The following is a 16,821-nucleotide window of genomic DNA, read 5'->3' as shown; positions in this document are numbered from 1 at the left end:
AGCCACAGAGTGTGGGGTACAGACAGAACTTGTCTGCTCCCGTTTTTTCAAAAGTTTGCACTATCCAGCATCTGCTATGGATGTGTGGTACATGGTTTTGCCAGACTGTCATATTTAAGTCTTAACACGCTGTAGACCATGAGGAAATCAAGGTAGTCATTGGGTCCTATAGGACGAGTCCATTCTCCACTGCCCTGCAACTCCTGGTGATGCGACAATCGCAAAATGTTATTCATACCTACATTCATCTGAACATCAGAAATTCCTGCTCAGCTTGCGCGCGACTCACCAACAGTCATCACCGAGAAACGAGACCTCAATTTGGGATTGAAGGAAGGATTTTAATTTAGAGCTTGTTGCGATGAATATTGATGTTTTACGCACTCTTTGGCCTCTCAGGAGGCTCATGTGTATTTTAAAGTGTGTTAATTATATTGTAGATGGATTTTTGATTAGTATCCTTTATATTAACGCTCATCTCATAATATTTTAGGAGTTAAGAACTTGGACCTCGTGCGCCCGAAGAAAACTAGCAGTCATCATCATCATCATCATCATCATCATCATCATCATCTATAACGGGCTCATTACTTTACATACTGTGTGATTATGATCTACTGTTTTATTTGAATGTGGAGGCATACATGGTTGTACTTGCAGTCCTCGTAAATAAGCATCTGCAGAGAATGTAGTACATGTCGTTTTTGTGAAAGCTGTTAAATTATTTTGCAGAAATAGGCTACCTTAAGACACGCTAATCTAGTTTTGTACTACCTAAAATACTCCCCTCAAATCCATTTAATATAGTGTAAGAACAAGAAATAATAAACAAGATCGCAAGTTTTGAGTTCTTGGGTGGACATGCTTAAGGGAAAATTTTATCGCAAAAGCAGTATAGTAACTGCGAACTTAAGGGATATGAAGAAAACTGAGTTAAAACGTAGGTCATTATGTCCATTTGTTGATGCAATTTGTGCGTAGCCCCTCACGTAAATAAGAAGTATTTCTTACATAAAAGTAAGTAAATATAACTTTGTGTGGGATTCATCTAGGAATTTGTTTGTTATATAAGTATTTGCCATAGTGTGCAAGTAAACAATATGTTGGTCGAATTCAGTTAAATGGCTCGCTAAACGCCTTGAAGTGATCTGTGGCTGACTTTTTACATGCATTCATGAGGATGCAGAGCATTTCCAGTGAAAGGTAATGCTAACGAAATTTAAATGAGAAAGGGTGGAATTTGTATGTTAGAGACAAGGACTGGAAGATTAAAGCGAAATCTCATTTCTGCACCAAAAACAAATGGGTTCATTTTACACACAACGCGGGCAGGTGGCACGCACACTTTCTCTCATTGTGGTATGTCAAGATAGAATAGGTACCGATTTCTGCTGATGGCGGATGTGCAAACTATCTTAGAGTCATCTATTTTCTTTCCCAACACGTTAAATGTGTACCATCCAAGTCAAAATTAACGGAACTATGAACAACAGTGTACCTAACAGACCAAGAACACTTACGCACGAGAGAGATACGTCACTAAATGCTTCTTGCTGTAATATGAGATTATAGTCTATATTTTTATGAAGTGCACTGATGTTCTACCTCAAGAATGTATTGGACAGCAGCATATAAATTATGGCATGAAAAGATGGCCAGTTAGACTCACCAACGACGTTAACGAGGGACAGCAGCTCGCACAGATAGTAGCGGTAGGCCCACCAGTTGTGATAGCGCAGGTTGTCCCACAGGTAGTCTAGAAGCAGTTTCTTTTTCTGCTTCTTTTCCACCTCAGAACAGATACCCACGTCCAGGTCCATTATAAGGGCGTGGATCTTCCCTCCTTCCCAGTTCTTCCACAGCCAACGCGGCGTGTAGAACAGAATAGCCTGCAACATGTCGAACACCACTCACGTAAAAATATATTCGTGTAAAAAGCTCTAAATAATACAAATTGGAAGTATCTAAGTTATGAAATGTTTTGATTTACATGAGTTCAATGGAAGATAAACAGAGAAAACAGAAGAAAGGAAAAAGTATTTCTGAAACATCCGAAAACGAAAAAAAGTCACTTTCTCAGCTTACAGACGTATTTATAATTTCTTCTTCTACGGGAGAGTTATGTGCAGATTTACAGAGTATGACTATGTTTCAAATACACCAATTTGAAGTTTACGAAGCGGAAAGCTATTCCATCAGTTTTCGAACGCGTGGCTGGTGCTCCAATAATTGTTCTCGAAATACTTTTGTTGGAAACCATTCAGGCATTGTCAAGATGAGTCGGTAACAGATTTTTATATTGCATTTTATTACCTCATTGATTTCTGAGTGACATTCAATGCCTGATTATTTTTCACGTGTGACAAATACCGTGTAACAGCACACGACCATCCTTTGTCCAGCACTCAGTGGTAATTTAAGTCTTGAACACAAATTTTATATTATTTTCTTCAGACATTTGAATTCTCCATTGTCCAACGTGTATATAAGAAGTTGTTGGTACGAAAATACGTAAATTCGTCAATGTGACTGTGAAATCATTAGCAAGAAAAAAAAAGCCTACGTCTTACCCTCTGCATAACTCCTTAGTTAAACATCTAAACACCAACGAAATTAAAGGCGTCCATTCGCGGTTGTCTCGTCATTAAAAGAGAGCATGTTGCACCTTTGATAGTTGGGTATCGTACTCCTAAGTGAATTTACTTTTCGTTATTGGCACAAATGAACAGAAATGTTTGCAGATTTGTCCTGTGTGAAAGCAGATTTAAAAACAGAACCGGAAAGTTACATTACGTACATATTCTCCAGCGATCGTCTACTGCACGAGACGAATGCTGTACCACAATCATAATTATAAGGTGCCCACTTAAACACACACACTATCTCGTTACCATAAAGCGAGAGATAACTCCGTAAAACAGAAAGCAGTTTAAACTTATATCTAGTATGATCTTGCGGGAGTTGAGAACTTTAATTAACTACTTCAGTTTCAACTTTGTAAGAGTGTTTCTTATTTTTGGGAATAGAAATTCGAGTGCACAATATGTCAAATCCGTAAATGTTTTAAAACCTTGCCGGCCGCGTTGGCCGTGCGGTTCTGGCGCTGCAGTCCGGAACAGCGGGACTGCTACGGTCGCAGGCTCGAATCCTGCCTCGGGCATGGATGTGTGTGATGTGCTTAGGTTAGTTAGGTTTAAGTAGTTCTAAGTTCTAGGGGACTTATGACCTAAGATGTTGAGTCCCATAGTGCTCAGAGCCAGCCATTTTAAAACCTTATGATATACATCTACATCCGTATCTACATCTACATTTGCATCTATATGGATATTCTGCAAATCACACTTAAGTGCCTGGCAGAGGGCTCATCGAACCACCTTTACAATAATTCACTATTATTCCACCTCCAAGCAACACGCGGGAAAAATGAACACCTATATCTTTCCGTGTGAGCTCCAATTTCCCTTATTTTACTATGCTGATCGTTTCTCCTATATAGGGCGGCATAAAAAATATATTTTCGCATTTGGAGGAGAAAGCTGGTGATTGAAATTTCGTGAGACGATCTAGCCGCAACGACAAACGCCTTTGTTTTAACGATTTCCATCCGAAATCCTATATCATGCCCGTGACACTCTCTCCCCTATTTCTCGATGTTTTAATAAGGCCATCTGAACACGGAGGGTAACTATAGTGGCCATCACGAGAGTCGTCAGCCCAAGGCCACACCCACTGCATGCACTCTTTAATGCTGTGATTCGTCCAGCTCACAGCTTTGTTTCCATATATACACTGTAGCAGTAAAGGAGGTCAACGCCAGCTCTGTGATCAATGTTCCCATGCGGTATTCTGTGTGCACGTGTATGCAAATTCATGAACTGATAGAAAAAACTTGTGGTATTTTCGAGATGAATCTATGTCCTATTAACAGTACAGTAACATGTGCAGGATCTGCAGGTGTGAGCACGAGTTTTGATTCTCCAGGAAATGGATATAAACGACAACGGAAATCCACAGACTCTGACCACTCTAACAAAAACTAGTTAGTAGAACTGTGTTTGGTTACTACGACGTAGGTGATTATCCGACGGCTGGAAAAATACAGCGTGCTCTCCGCGCAAAAATTAATTATTGTGGCTCAGATCTCCGTTCGTCGTCTTCTCGGCTCAATAGGGTTTTGGTTCTGAAAGTGGAATTATGGATGAAAATGTATAAGAGAGTGCAGAGACACTGCAGCAACAAGAGCGTAGTTTTTGTGTACAATGCAATTATTGCATGCTTTGGAAAATGGGCTTATTGTACATTTCGAAGGAACTAGGGTTTCACGAAACCATTTGAAGAAATATAATTCGTCGACCTCAACGGAAATAGTAGTCTGAAAGTATCTACAGTTCTACAGTTGCTTTTGTATAGTGTATGTCGGTGTTTTGGGTGATGGGTGCAGTGATGAAGGGACTATGCAAATAAAAAAAATTTCGAGAGCTGGAAATAGGTACATTTTGCCCTATTGAGGTAAGTCGTCGCAACAAAAATCCTGGCGGAGGCATACAATCACACACACGTTGCCGTGCAGATAGTATATCGTAAACAAATTGCGTTCATAGGCAAGGGCGGGCATACTCCTGGCCGTCCCACCTAGATATTAGGAAAACGAAATAAATGTAGTGTAGTCAGGTGTTTTTCTTTTAAGAAAATGATTTAAAAGTCGTGTTATGTAGGTTTTTAAAAGGGCCGAAACTGGAACTTTTTATGGCTACTTAAATTCGCCATTTGTCTTCCAAAATATTCAAAATACTCCATGCGCCTAGGTCTACTCCCCTCCTATTAGAATGGAAAGTGTCCATCGCACTACAGTCAGATTTAGTGATAAGATGGCCCAGGCGATAGCCCGTCAAAAACAGAACACAGATCAAGCAAAATGAAAACAGTGAAGGTTCCATGGTCAAGATGTACAACATCGAGAGAATTTGAATAGCCAGGGCGTCGGGTTTATGTGTAACGGTGTTGGACTGCGAAGGCGGAGACGCGTGCCCAAGTCTCCCTCGTACCCCTTTTTTTCCATTAAATCGTTAAGTCATTGACGAGTCTCTTCGCTCTATTCGATCTTGTGTGTGTCGTGGCGTAACGTTTGTTTGCAACAGTGAGGTGTAAGGAAAGGACCTTCAGAGGTTCAAATGGCTCTGAGCACTATGGGACTCAACATCTTAGGTCATAAGTCCCCTAGAACTTAGAACTACTTAAACCTAACTAACCTAAGGACATCACACACACCCATGCCCGAGGCAGGATTCGAACCTGCGACCGTAGCAGTCCCGCTGTTCCGGACTGCAGCGCCAGAACCGCTAGACCACCGCGGCCGGCAACCTTCAGAGGTACGTACCTCCTATTTGTTTTACACAAGTACCACATGTTATAACTCCTGAGTTCCGTTCTGGAAGTTTTGACTCTTGAATTCCTTTGTTGAAACATAGTTTAAACCCGTTTATTTTTTGTTTTCATTTCTGTGAGAAGTGTGTGCGGCTTTCTGCCTGCTCTCACGATTCATCATATTTACTTGCGATGGTAACATGTTCATACCACATGGCACATATTCTACAACTAATGTATAGTATGACAATTGCCAAGACTACAGAAGGAGAACAGACACGTCAATGACCGGACGGAAAGTTCATAATTGTGTGGAACAAAGGGGCACGAGGGAGTTTTGAACACGGATCTCACACCGTGACCACACAGCCACGACACCGTGGTTCTTGCAATTCGCTCGATGTTGTACGTCTTGAGCTCGGCCCATTCAGTGTTTCTATTTTGCTTCTTTTTCCACAGTTCAGTACGACTTCTTGTTTTCATGCTTGATCTGTGTTCAGTTTTTGACGGGCAATCTACTAGGCCATTTTACCACTTAATATGAGGGGGTTGCGATGGGGATTGTCCCCAGTTAGAGGCTATTGAATGGACGGTCTTGTTCATAGGTGACACAATAAAATAATGATGTGTCAGGTGTTACTACAATTAATTTTATAGTTTCCTTAACAACTTGCTCTAGCAGGTAAAACAGAATGCCAGTTCATCTGCGGCGACACTTTTTGTTGCACAAACTAAACAGTTTCTCACTTCTTACGATATTTTACTTTGAATCTAGGAACAATTTTATGTTTTTACAATAAAATATGTATCAAATTCATCTATAAACTTTGAGAATATTCATATATTCTTATCTGTGTACGTAAGTTAGTGCTTATGTTTCTCTTCCCCAGGTTGCAGTAAAAATTATTTTTCTTGAAAATTTCTGGTAACTTAATTTTTATTTCTTTCGTAAAAACTGGCAAGAATTTTCTTTTGAAAAGTACTCCATCGTTCTCTAGACTGAAAACAGAGTGGTCTAGAAATGTTTACTGAATTTTTACTAACATCCGTCGTGATGAACACGACAGTGCTGCAGCAGCGACTCAGCAGTACAGCCGCATAGTAGTAGCAGACGGACAACGCAGTGCAAGTCAGCCTACGACACAAGGAAAGTCGGGCAAGGACGGCCAGACTTAACAGATGTTCACCTTTTAACGAGTGTAACAAGACAATGGAGCTAAACGTTCCTCCTTTAAAGTAATTCACAAAGCATACTACAATACAGAACGTATTATCTAGTTAAGGACATGAAGAATGAAACAGAGGGCCATCTTCACGAAAATCTTCAGAATTATACTGTCCCAACGTCGTCGTACCGTCTTCTTTGTTCAACCTTCTGTGTTTGCTACTACCATACAGCACTGCTGCTCACCCCGAACACTGGTTCTTCAGATTTTCTAGTCTCTGTCAAATAATATATTTAAACCGAATATTCGACCAGATAAATTTGCCACTACTGTGCCAAATGTGCACATTAAATCCTACTTTCCAAAATATAGACCACTTCGTCAGACTAGAGTATCCAGAATTGGTTCGAAGACTACAAAAAAATTATTCTTATACATTTCGTTGTGAGATAACCAGACATCAATCTGGTAGAAAGTATACGGCAGATTTTGCAAGGTAACTACCATTCAGACCTAAAAAAGTGAAGCACCCGCAACGGAGAGGAAACTAAATGAAACTTCACAGGTTAAGAGCTTACATGATGTTATTTCAGCGATTACAAAATCTAGTCAATTTTACAAAGAACTTGCGGTATGAGCCCCGATGTTGCATCCTCTCTGGCCTCGATTCTGTTGGGGAGGGTATCATAAAACCGTTATAACCTCTCATGAGTCAAGCTGGCACATTACTGTTGTTACTGGTTCTCGGTATACTGGGACGCAGTTGACGGCTAACGCCACACATATTCTATCGGGACAGATCTGGGAATCTTGCTCTCCACGAGAGTACCTCAACATTACGAAGACGTAGGTCGACCCTTATAGAGAAGATAATAGCAGCCAGCTACTTTTTATAATGCTATTTATGTATTTAAATAGCGCCATTACCAGTTTCGAACCGACAGGTTCATCTTCAGATGGCTTGTTCATGTTAATATACATTTCGCATTAGCTTTCACTTCTTGTTTTCCTAAATGCTGAAATTTCCTTGGAATGGTAGTGCCCTAAAAACAAAACGAGACGTGAGACAATGTCTGTTTAGATATAATTGTGCCTCACACCATTCAGATTAAAATCGATGTGAGGCACAATTACAGTTACATACATATTGTCTCACTTCATGTTTTGGACGCGGAGCACCACCACCCGAAGGAAATTTCATCGTTTGGGAAGACACAAAGTGAAGGCTAATGTAAAATATATATTTTAATGTGAACGTTGTTCGAAACCAGTAACGGTGCTATTTAATTCAGTAAATAGCCATATACAAAGGGGCTGGTTGTTGTTATCTTCTCTATAAGAGTCGCCCTACATTTTGTACACAGCCACAGGCTCAGAATGTCAGTTAACAGAAAATTGCAACTCTAGCCATTTACATACCCACAGATGGTGTGTAAATGTGCGAAGCTACACTGACATCTGACACTGTCTTCTGGATGCTTCACTTTTGTCTGGCAATACAGATGTAAGTATTGTCAGGGAAATAAAATAATACATTTTTCTACGAGAATTTTGTATCGGCTTATCATCTTAATGGTTCAAATGGCTCTGAGTACTATGGGACTTAACATCAGAGGTCAGCAGTCCCCTAGAACTTAGAACTACTAACACATAACTAACCTAAGGATATAACACATCCATGCTCGAGGCAGGATTGGAACCTGCGACCGTAGGGGTCGCGTGGTTCCAGACTGAAGCGCCTAGAACCTCTCGGCCACACAAGCCGGCTATCATTTTAATGAAATGGTTGGCATAATTCTAGACATATGGATCTGAGTAACATATTGAAGCACAGCCAACAACATATTGACATTGTCTTTTTTGGAAAGTGCCTACTTCAACAAAAAAATGTTCAAATGTGCGTGAAATCTTATGGGACTTAACTGTTAAGGTCATCAGTTCCTAAGCTTACACACTACCTAACCTAAATTATCCTAAGGACAAACACACACATCCATGCCCGAGGGAGGACTCGAACCTCCGCCGGGACCAGCCGCACAGTCCATGACTGCATCTTCAACAGCGTGTCCAGCAACAGTGGCGTATGGACGCAAGTTGACCAAGGAAGCACAGGATATACGCAATGATATAAATAGCTGATGGCACTGGCTTTGGATAGAGTGCATATATATTGTGTGTATAAAATTTTGAAGTTCTGCCAATTTTTGCAGAGTGTCTTTTCTCTGCCCGTGTTTTCTTACGTTTTAGCTACGCCAGGGTGAAAGATCACGCTGGGAATCGAACTGCGTAGATTTCATTTTTATTGCGTTTGATATTCAGTGCACTATCTACATTAAACCATTTTTTCTAAAAATGATGATTACTAGATTGTATGAATGTGGGTACAATTGCAAACACGCGCAGTTTAGTGAATTCAGGTAGACTCTCTTGGTTTACCTTTGTAGGAAAGACCTGGAAGGATCGTTGAGTTGGATTTTCGAAGCTGGCTTGATGCTCCAAACTATCTCCCAGGCTTTTTTAACGTGGGGCCTCGCGACTGGTTCGTTCAGACCTACAAGTGAAGCATTCGTTCAAATTTTAGACGTGAACCAACGGAAAATTTTGAGCGAGGGTAACAGGCGTTCTCTCTCTTGTTTTGTGGTTGGAGGAGATGCCTGGTACCACTGAAAAAATCGTCTTGTTGATTAGTCAATTCGCCCCCCAATTTCGGTCTCTGTGCTCGGAGGCCAGGCGGGTCGGATTTTGTAGAGAGTAGTTAATCCCGGATCTGGGTTCAAAATTGTTCAAATGGCTCTGAACACTACAGGACTTAACTTCTGAGGTCTTCAGTTCCCTAGAACTTAGAACTACTTAAACCTAACTAACCTAAGGACATCACACACATCCATGCCCGAGGCAGGATTCGAACCTGCGACCGGAGCGGTCGCGCGGCTCCAGACTGTAGCGCCTAGAACCAGATCTGGGATGAGGTGTGTATGATGTGCCGCTTATGTGGGCTCTTAGACGGTGAGTTTGGATGGAGTTAGTTTAGATTTTTGTGTTAGGAATCTTCTTTAATTTTAAAGTCATTTGTTAGAAGTATTATGGGGTTCTCACGAGTAACAATTTTACTATGTTTAACTAGACTCAGATGGGGCCGAACTTGTTCTTTATCTGGCTACAATTCAGTTCATACATCGTAATTACGATTAAGTTACGTATTCCTTTCCACCGTAAGTTAAAAGCTCGTTTTAACAATTCTACTTTTGCTAGAAAATTGTGGATTTAGCCTTCTTTTATTCTCTGAATGTTTGAATCTTGATGTGTGAGTACATGAGCATTCATGTTGGATTCCTTAGTGAACCTAATCCTTGCTGAATGATGACGATTAATATAATAGCAAACAGTTTACCTTCACAGAACCATAGTGGTATGACTTAATACGTCATAAAGATTTACTGAAGTTCAAGAGTACGCTCCATTTTGTGAATACATTCCCGTTAAGAATCAACTTAGTTCATTTTCCCAGTGTCGATCCCAGCACGCCATCTGTCCACTTGGGGTCATTAACCTCATGTACGCTGTAACAGACAGATACTAGGAAGCATTTAGTAGAGTCGACGGGACGTTGAACCCTAATCCTCCTGCCTCCATTTGCAGAAAAATGCTTTAATTGAAGAGAAATGGAGCAGACTGAAAACCAGTAGTTTAAAATTTTTGGTAAAACTGAAAGTGGAAATGACGAAAGAAGTCATTTAAGCTGAACGGACTGATTTAATGCAGGCTGCTGTAAACTGCGGCCTCATACGTGCACCTTTTAAAGCCAGTGCAAAAAACCAAACTTTCCTTCTAAGGGGTCATAAACCTACTTACGTTTCTATTTGACACTGACAGGTACTGACGGGTCATCGTATAATCTATGTTTGTCTACGAGAGTCATTTAAAATAGCAGAAGCTACAGGAATAAGTAAAAATGATAGTTTACTACAAATGCATTGAAAGGAGGCTAAGACTTCGACATGTGGATGTTGCGGAAGATGTGGAAATAAAAAAGGCTCTACGTTGTGGAAACGATTCCTGAAACTAAAATAAGGAAAATTTGATGAACTGTTCATGTCTAAAGCCTAACACAAACATGTAAATATAGGTTCTTTAATCGCACTTTATTCTCGCTTTGTAATAAACCTGTATCAAATCTCACTCCAGAATTAAAAGCGTACTTCCACATCGTGTAAAAAGATCGCATAGACTGCAGGCGATCTGATCTAACTTGGGTGAGCCTGACGCTGCCCGTAAAAATGGCTAAAATGATTGTCTTTAATGAACTCATCTTTAACGTGGCTCCTGAATGGGAGCGGAGCAGTGTGTTTTCAGCTCTGCGATTACGCAGCTCACTGACGAAGATAAATAAACGACGCCAGTATTATGAAATAGAAGTTTCCGTTGTCTGCCCTCCTTTACTTATGAGTGTAGCGTGACTGAAATGGTGGCCGTGTTTATTTTAAGTGAGAACCCTTCACTTACGCAGATTAATCGCAACCCACTTAAAATGCGTTGGCAAGCAACCAGTAGCCTGCCACGGTTCGTGTTAGACGTGCTGTTTAGCTTAGAATAACCAGAAGTGTCAGCAATTTTCTGCAATTCGCAAACCCGTTTCTAAACTGCACAGTGATATTTATCGCTTTCAACAGAGCGTTAAACAATGAGTGTGTGTCTTTCTTCATGATGCAGTATCTTAATTTATATGTCACAGGAATAAGTGGAAACGCAAATTAAAAGTTTCATATTCTGCAGCAGAAAACGTTAAATTCGCAGTAACGTATAAGGGAAGGAAGAGATTATCTTAATGGTTTATTCACATGGATTTCTGCCGTCGATATTTCGATTCAACAATATCGATTTGTAGTAAACCTCGTACACGTATAAAGGCTGTCCCGCTTTCCAAATGCACTGATGTAACAAAGAGATAAAATATCAGATCCTCATGCTGTTGCAAATAACTTTTTCCACTAATATTTAGACTGCGGCGCCCGCAGCCATCTTCTGAGCGAGTCGAAAGTTTTTCTTTATAGTTCAGCAGTTAATCTATCAAAATTTAACTCTGTAGTCAGTTACAGGATCTAAATGGTCACACAGAGTGTCTCCCCTCTCTCTCTTTTTTGCGACTGAGTATTTCTTCCATATTTTTCAAATGCCTAAAGAATCATGAAAGCAATCTTTCAGCCAACATTGGAACTTTCGTTGGGTATGTGAAAGGACATTTGCATTTTTTATAAGAAGGGTGTTTACAAATTTTTACAAGCGCCATATTGGAGTAATGCATCCTATATGACCTGTGACCCAGCTTTTATATCCCAGAAATCTGTGGTTGTTAAGTACTGCATCTATAATGATGAATTCATAGTCTTATATTAACATTAAAATCTTAGACGCTGCTTTCTCCCTCTAGAGTCCGGATCTCAATGCAGCTTTGTAAACACTGCTGACGGATGATCCAATCAGTCGCGATGCTGGGTTCTGCCCTGATAAATCATGTTACATGGCCCCGTCCTCAATTCGCTCTGAAAACGACTTCACTGTGAAACTGCGTCTGCAAACAATGTCTATTACCACGTCTAACGCTGAGATTTCAGCTTATCAGCTATAGATTGTGTGACTCAAGTGATTGGAGCAGGTAGCAGGCACAGGGGTTAGCGTGATATTGTTCTGAATTCCTCACCCGAAAATTACCTTGAGCAGTTAATCAGAGAAGCTACTCGTGACGGTAAATTCCTCGATCTCCTGGTTAAAAACGGGACCGAACTTTTCGAGTCGTTCAAGCAGAGCAGGAAATCAATGATGAGAAGCCCGTTATGGCATCACTGACTACATTTACAAGTGGGAATGCAGTGAAAGGTAGGTAGGGAATACTGTTTAGTAAGTGCGGCAAAAACAATCCAAAAAATAAGATTTCAGACTACCGGAGCAGACAACATCAAACATTCATCGTTGAGACAATATTTCGAATATAAATGAACAAAATTCAAGAGCATAGTACAATACGCCCTAGACAGGTACAAGGTAGTGATGGTTCAAATGTGTGTGAAATCTTATGGGACTTAACTAAAAATGGTTCAAATGGCTCTGAGCACTATGGGACTTAACGGCTGAGGTCATCAGTCCCCTAGAACTTAGAACTACTTAAACCTAACTAACCTAAGGACATCACACACATCCATTCCCGAGGCAGGATTCGAACCTGCGACCGTAGCGGTCGCGCGGTTCCAGCCTGTAGCGCCTACAACCGCTCGGCAACTCTGGCCGGCCGTTCAACAGAGTTCGGCACTGTCATCTAAGGAACAAATTGCGGGTGTACAGGATTTTATACTAGTTTTGTGACTAGACTGAAGAGTTCCTAACAAAATGGACACAGGATGGCGTCAGTGATGGAGAGAACTCTCATGACATAACCTTATCTTCGGATGCAGGTAACAGTATCTTTGGGCATTCACCAAGTGAATCTCGTGGGACCAATACTATTCACCGCAGTGACCTAACGGATAATGTCGGAAGCTACATGAAGCAATTTGCGGATGACACTATTGTAAATATAGAAAGCAAAACGCTAGAAAATACACTGTCCAGTCACATTAATATGACTACTTGTCAAAAGCCTGAATAATCACCTTTTTCAGCGTGTATCGCTGCAAAACGTACAGGAAGAGCGTCAGGTTATGGAAGGTGCCCGGGGGGATGTGGTGCCATATCGACTCCAGTGCCGTGGCGAGCTGCACTAGGTTTCCCGGTTGAGGATCCATGGCATGAACAGCTCAGTCTCGATTGGGTTTAAATCTGGAGAATATGGCGGCCACGGGAGTAGGGTAAAGTCATCCTGCTGCTCTTAGAACCACGCACGTACATTGCAACTGTGTGACACGTTGCATGGTAGGATAGATGCATAATTTGTTGATCCATTGTGCACACCAGAATGACGCGATCACTCTGGGAATGTCCTCTGGCCTGGGCCCTTCCGACGACTGTTGCAGGGTGTTTGCTTTCAGGTGTTTCACGCCGTACACGCCAACGGTCATCTGTCCGATGGAGCATAAAACGTGATTCATCTGAAAGTACCACCTGTCGCCACTCAGTGGACGTCCGTTTGCGATACTGGCGTGACGATTCCGGCTTTGTCGGCGATGAACAGCAGTCAGCATGGGTGTACGAACCACGCGCTTATTACTGAGACCCATACGCAGAAACTTTAGCTGAACGGTCGTTGAGGAGCGCTGTAGGCAGACTGTAAGGGATCCGTAGGCCCTTACTATAACTTTGCACTCGGTGCAGGTCGATAGGGCGAACAATCGATTGTGACGTGTTGCGAGAGCGAGTGGCGAGATGCGCCAGAGTGGTTGGCGGGAATGGTGTGTGTGTGGAGGCCATTATTGGAATACAGGGTTTTTAACCGAGAAGGGTGTCACCATCGCCGTGGTTAGACCCCTAAATAATAAATAAATACCGGGAAAGTGATGAAGTATCTTTATAAAAGCGATCAATGACGTTAGTAGTGCCGATATTTAGTTTCCCGTCTACCGCGCTGGCCTAACCTCGGATTGCAGTATTGGATGCAGTGATGGATTAGCGTGTGACGATAATGGCAAATAAAGAAAGCCTGTGCTGAGATTAGCCGTAATTACATATGTATGACGAAGGCAGTGACTGTCTCCTTTTTGTGTTTTGAGAAGAATATAAGTTCGTAATTAGTAAAACTGTTCCTTATTACCATACATTCAGTATTATAGTATTGAACAGGACGAACTGGAAAGTTCGTAGCAGTCAATTCCGATTACCAGCCCCATTAGGTTCACGGTCATGTTAATAATAAATATTGGGCTGCTATTCGATCAGATCAGGTCGGGATAAAAAACGGGATAAAAAACGGAGGTGTTACAAGACCCTTGGTTCATCAGGGCGATCAGTTGCTGGTAGCACTTTGGAACTCACAAACGATTCCTTCTGCTAATTTCATGCCATTTTTTACAACTACCATCCGCAAGGCTCATCGGTTCCTGTCCGTCAGTACATGAGGTATGTCTGGTCTTGGTTTAGTTGTGGTCGTTCCTTCGCGTTTTCACTTCACAGTCACACCACCAACAGTTGACTTGGGCAGCTTTAGAAAGGTTGAAATGTCCCTGATGGACTTGTCACTCAGGAGAGATCCAATGACTAGTCAGCGTTCAATGTCAGTGAACTCTCCTCACCGACTCATTCAGCTGTTACTGCATTTCTACTGACGACAAAATGTTGCCCCAAGCCTTTTGCGCTGGTGGATTCGCTTTTCGTGAAATCTTGTGTCAGTAACGCATTAGATAGAGGTTTTCGGATATTCTAGATCAGTTTGCTTATAGTAAAAGCCACGTAAGTCTAATCGCAGGAAAGGCAGATACCTGACTGAGGTACCTTGCAAGAGTTCTCCGAAACTGTAGTCCATCCAAGAAGAAGATAGCTTAGAAATGCTGGAACGTTTATCAGAGAGGACTGATAGAGCAAATAAAATTGATACAATGAGGACAAGCGCTTTTCGTCACGGATCATTTAGTAAGCGGGATAGTTTCATGGAGATACCCATGTACCTCCATTGTCAGTCACTTCAAGAAAGCTTTATGCTTCACGGAATGGTTTATTGTTAAAATTCTGAGTGCGTACGAGATCATAATATTTTTATATATTTATTGGCCTTTACATCTCCACCCATACAGTTGTCTAAAAAAATGGTTCAATTGGCTCTGAGCACTATGGGACTTAACATCTGAGGTCATCAGTCCGCTAGAACTTAGAACCACTTAAACCTAACTAACCTAAGGACATTTCACATATCCATGCCCGAGGCAGGATTCGAACCTGCGACCGTAGCGGTTGCGCGGTTCCAGACTGAAGAGCCTAGAACCGCTCGGCCACCTAATCTTTAGTAATTAATTCTTTAAAAAAAATTTAGCATGTGTGTTGGCTGGTGTAGGTAATTCGGATGCAATATTTTTTGTTGATGTAAATATACATATGTAATTAGTTAGAACGAAAGTTGGACAGTATGTCGTATGTGGTATTATGTTAATCAATTAAAAAGAATGGCCAGAGTAAAACAGAGGGGCCGGCCGGAGTGGCCGTGCGGTTCTAGGCGCTGCAGTCTGGAACCGAGCGACCGCTCCGGTCGCAGGTTCGAATCCTGCCTCGGGCATGGATGTGTGTGATGTCCTTGGGTTAGTTAAGTTTAATTAGTTCTTTGTTGTAGGCGACTGATGACCTCAGAAGTTAAGTCGCATAGTGCTCAGAGCCATTTGAACCATTTTTAAAACAGAGGGATAAACCAGAAATGCAAGGTGCATAATACATAAGCAGATGACGAAATAAATCTCGGTTGAACAGCTTGGTATGAGTGTGCATAGGACACAATATTTCGGCAATCGACCACGTTGCCATCATCAGGTGCGCTGACAACGTGGTCGATTGCCGAAATATTGTGTCCTATGCACACTCAACCAGGCTGTTCACCCGAGATTTATTTCGTCATAAAATACGCCTGCAGAAATTGAAGAATCACATCACATAAGTAGATCTTTAACATACTTACAAAATTGATAGCGTTACACCAATATACATGCTGCTTAGATCCCAAATGAGACATTTATAGTTCCTGTATTAACACGTGTAAATTAACAAGAAAGTTCAAATTTACAACTTTTGTCTGTCTCATCTTAACAGCGATTCATCTGACTGCATACACCTATACTACATATTAAATTTTTTCTACACTCAGGAAGCGAAAGAGTTCCTGGTATACACTGTAGTCATTTGCCTCCAAGACTGCCAGCAACTCAAAACATGAATGATGTGTAGGTGCTCTCTGAAACATGCATGACTGATGCTCAGTCGTGCCATAGTGGCCAGAAACTTTCTACCACAACAGCTTTTCTTGTGCCAAGGTCTTCTTCGTTTTACCACAGATTTCGAGAATCTGCCCATTTTTATACCACTCATTTCTCGTTATTCCTCTATAGTTTTCAGAAAGTCGTTTGCCGGTATTTTATGATGTTCTTCGCCAGCGTATATTGCCTAATTTGTCTGTTTGGGCAGATTCTGAAATTTAGTTATCTTTTACCTTACAGTGACCTTTGCTCCAATACGTATTGGCTGTTCTGTTTGCAATGAAGTGGGTGATTTTTTTAAGGCGTAGTAGGTCTTTAGCAGGGCAAGAGTTGATTTGAAATGTCATAGAATGAGGTTAATTGTTTCGGTGATACACTGAATAGAAAGAAGGGCTTCCAGGAAAACGATTAGC

General features: G+C 41.4%; 1 protein-coding gene across 1 annotated transcript in view; it reads right to left on the bottom strand.

Moving 5' to 3' along the window:
• Positions 1–16,821, bottom strand: part of LOC126184365 (innexin shaking-B) — a 408,434-nt gene that overhangs the window by 156,098 nt on the left and 235,515 nt on the right. The window contains exon 2 of the mRNA XM_049926748.1: positions 1,670–1,889. Within this exon, the coding sequence (XP_049782705.1) occupies positions 1,670–1,889 (220 nt within the window). The remainder of the gene's footprint in view (positions 1–1,669; positions 1,890–16,821) is intronic.

Source organism: Schistocerca cancellata, chromosome 4 (assembly GCF_023864275.1).
Source record: "Schistocerca cancellata isolate TAMUIC-IGC-003103 chromosome 4, iqSchCanc2.1, whole genome shotgun sequence".
Lineage (NCBI taxonomy): Eukaryota > Metazoa > Arthropoda > Insecta > Orthoptera > Acrididae > Schistocerca > Schistocerca cancellata.
Note: the sequence above shows the minus strand (reverse complement) of the source record. Positions and strands in the feature narration are given on the sequence as shown.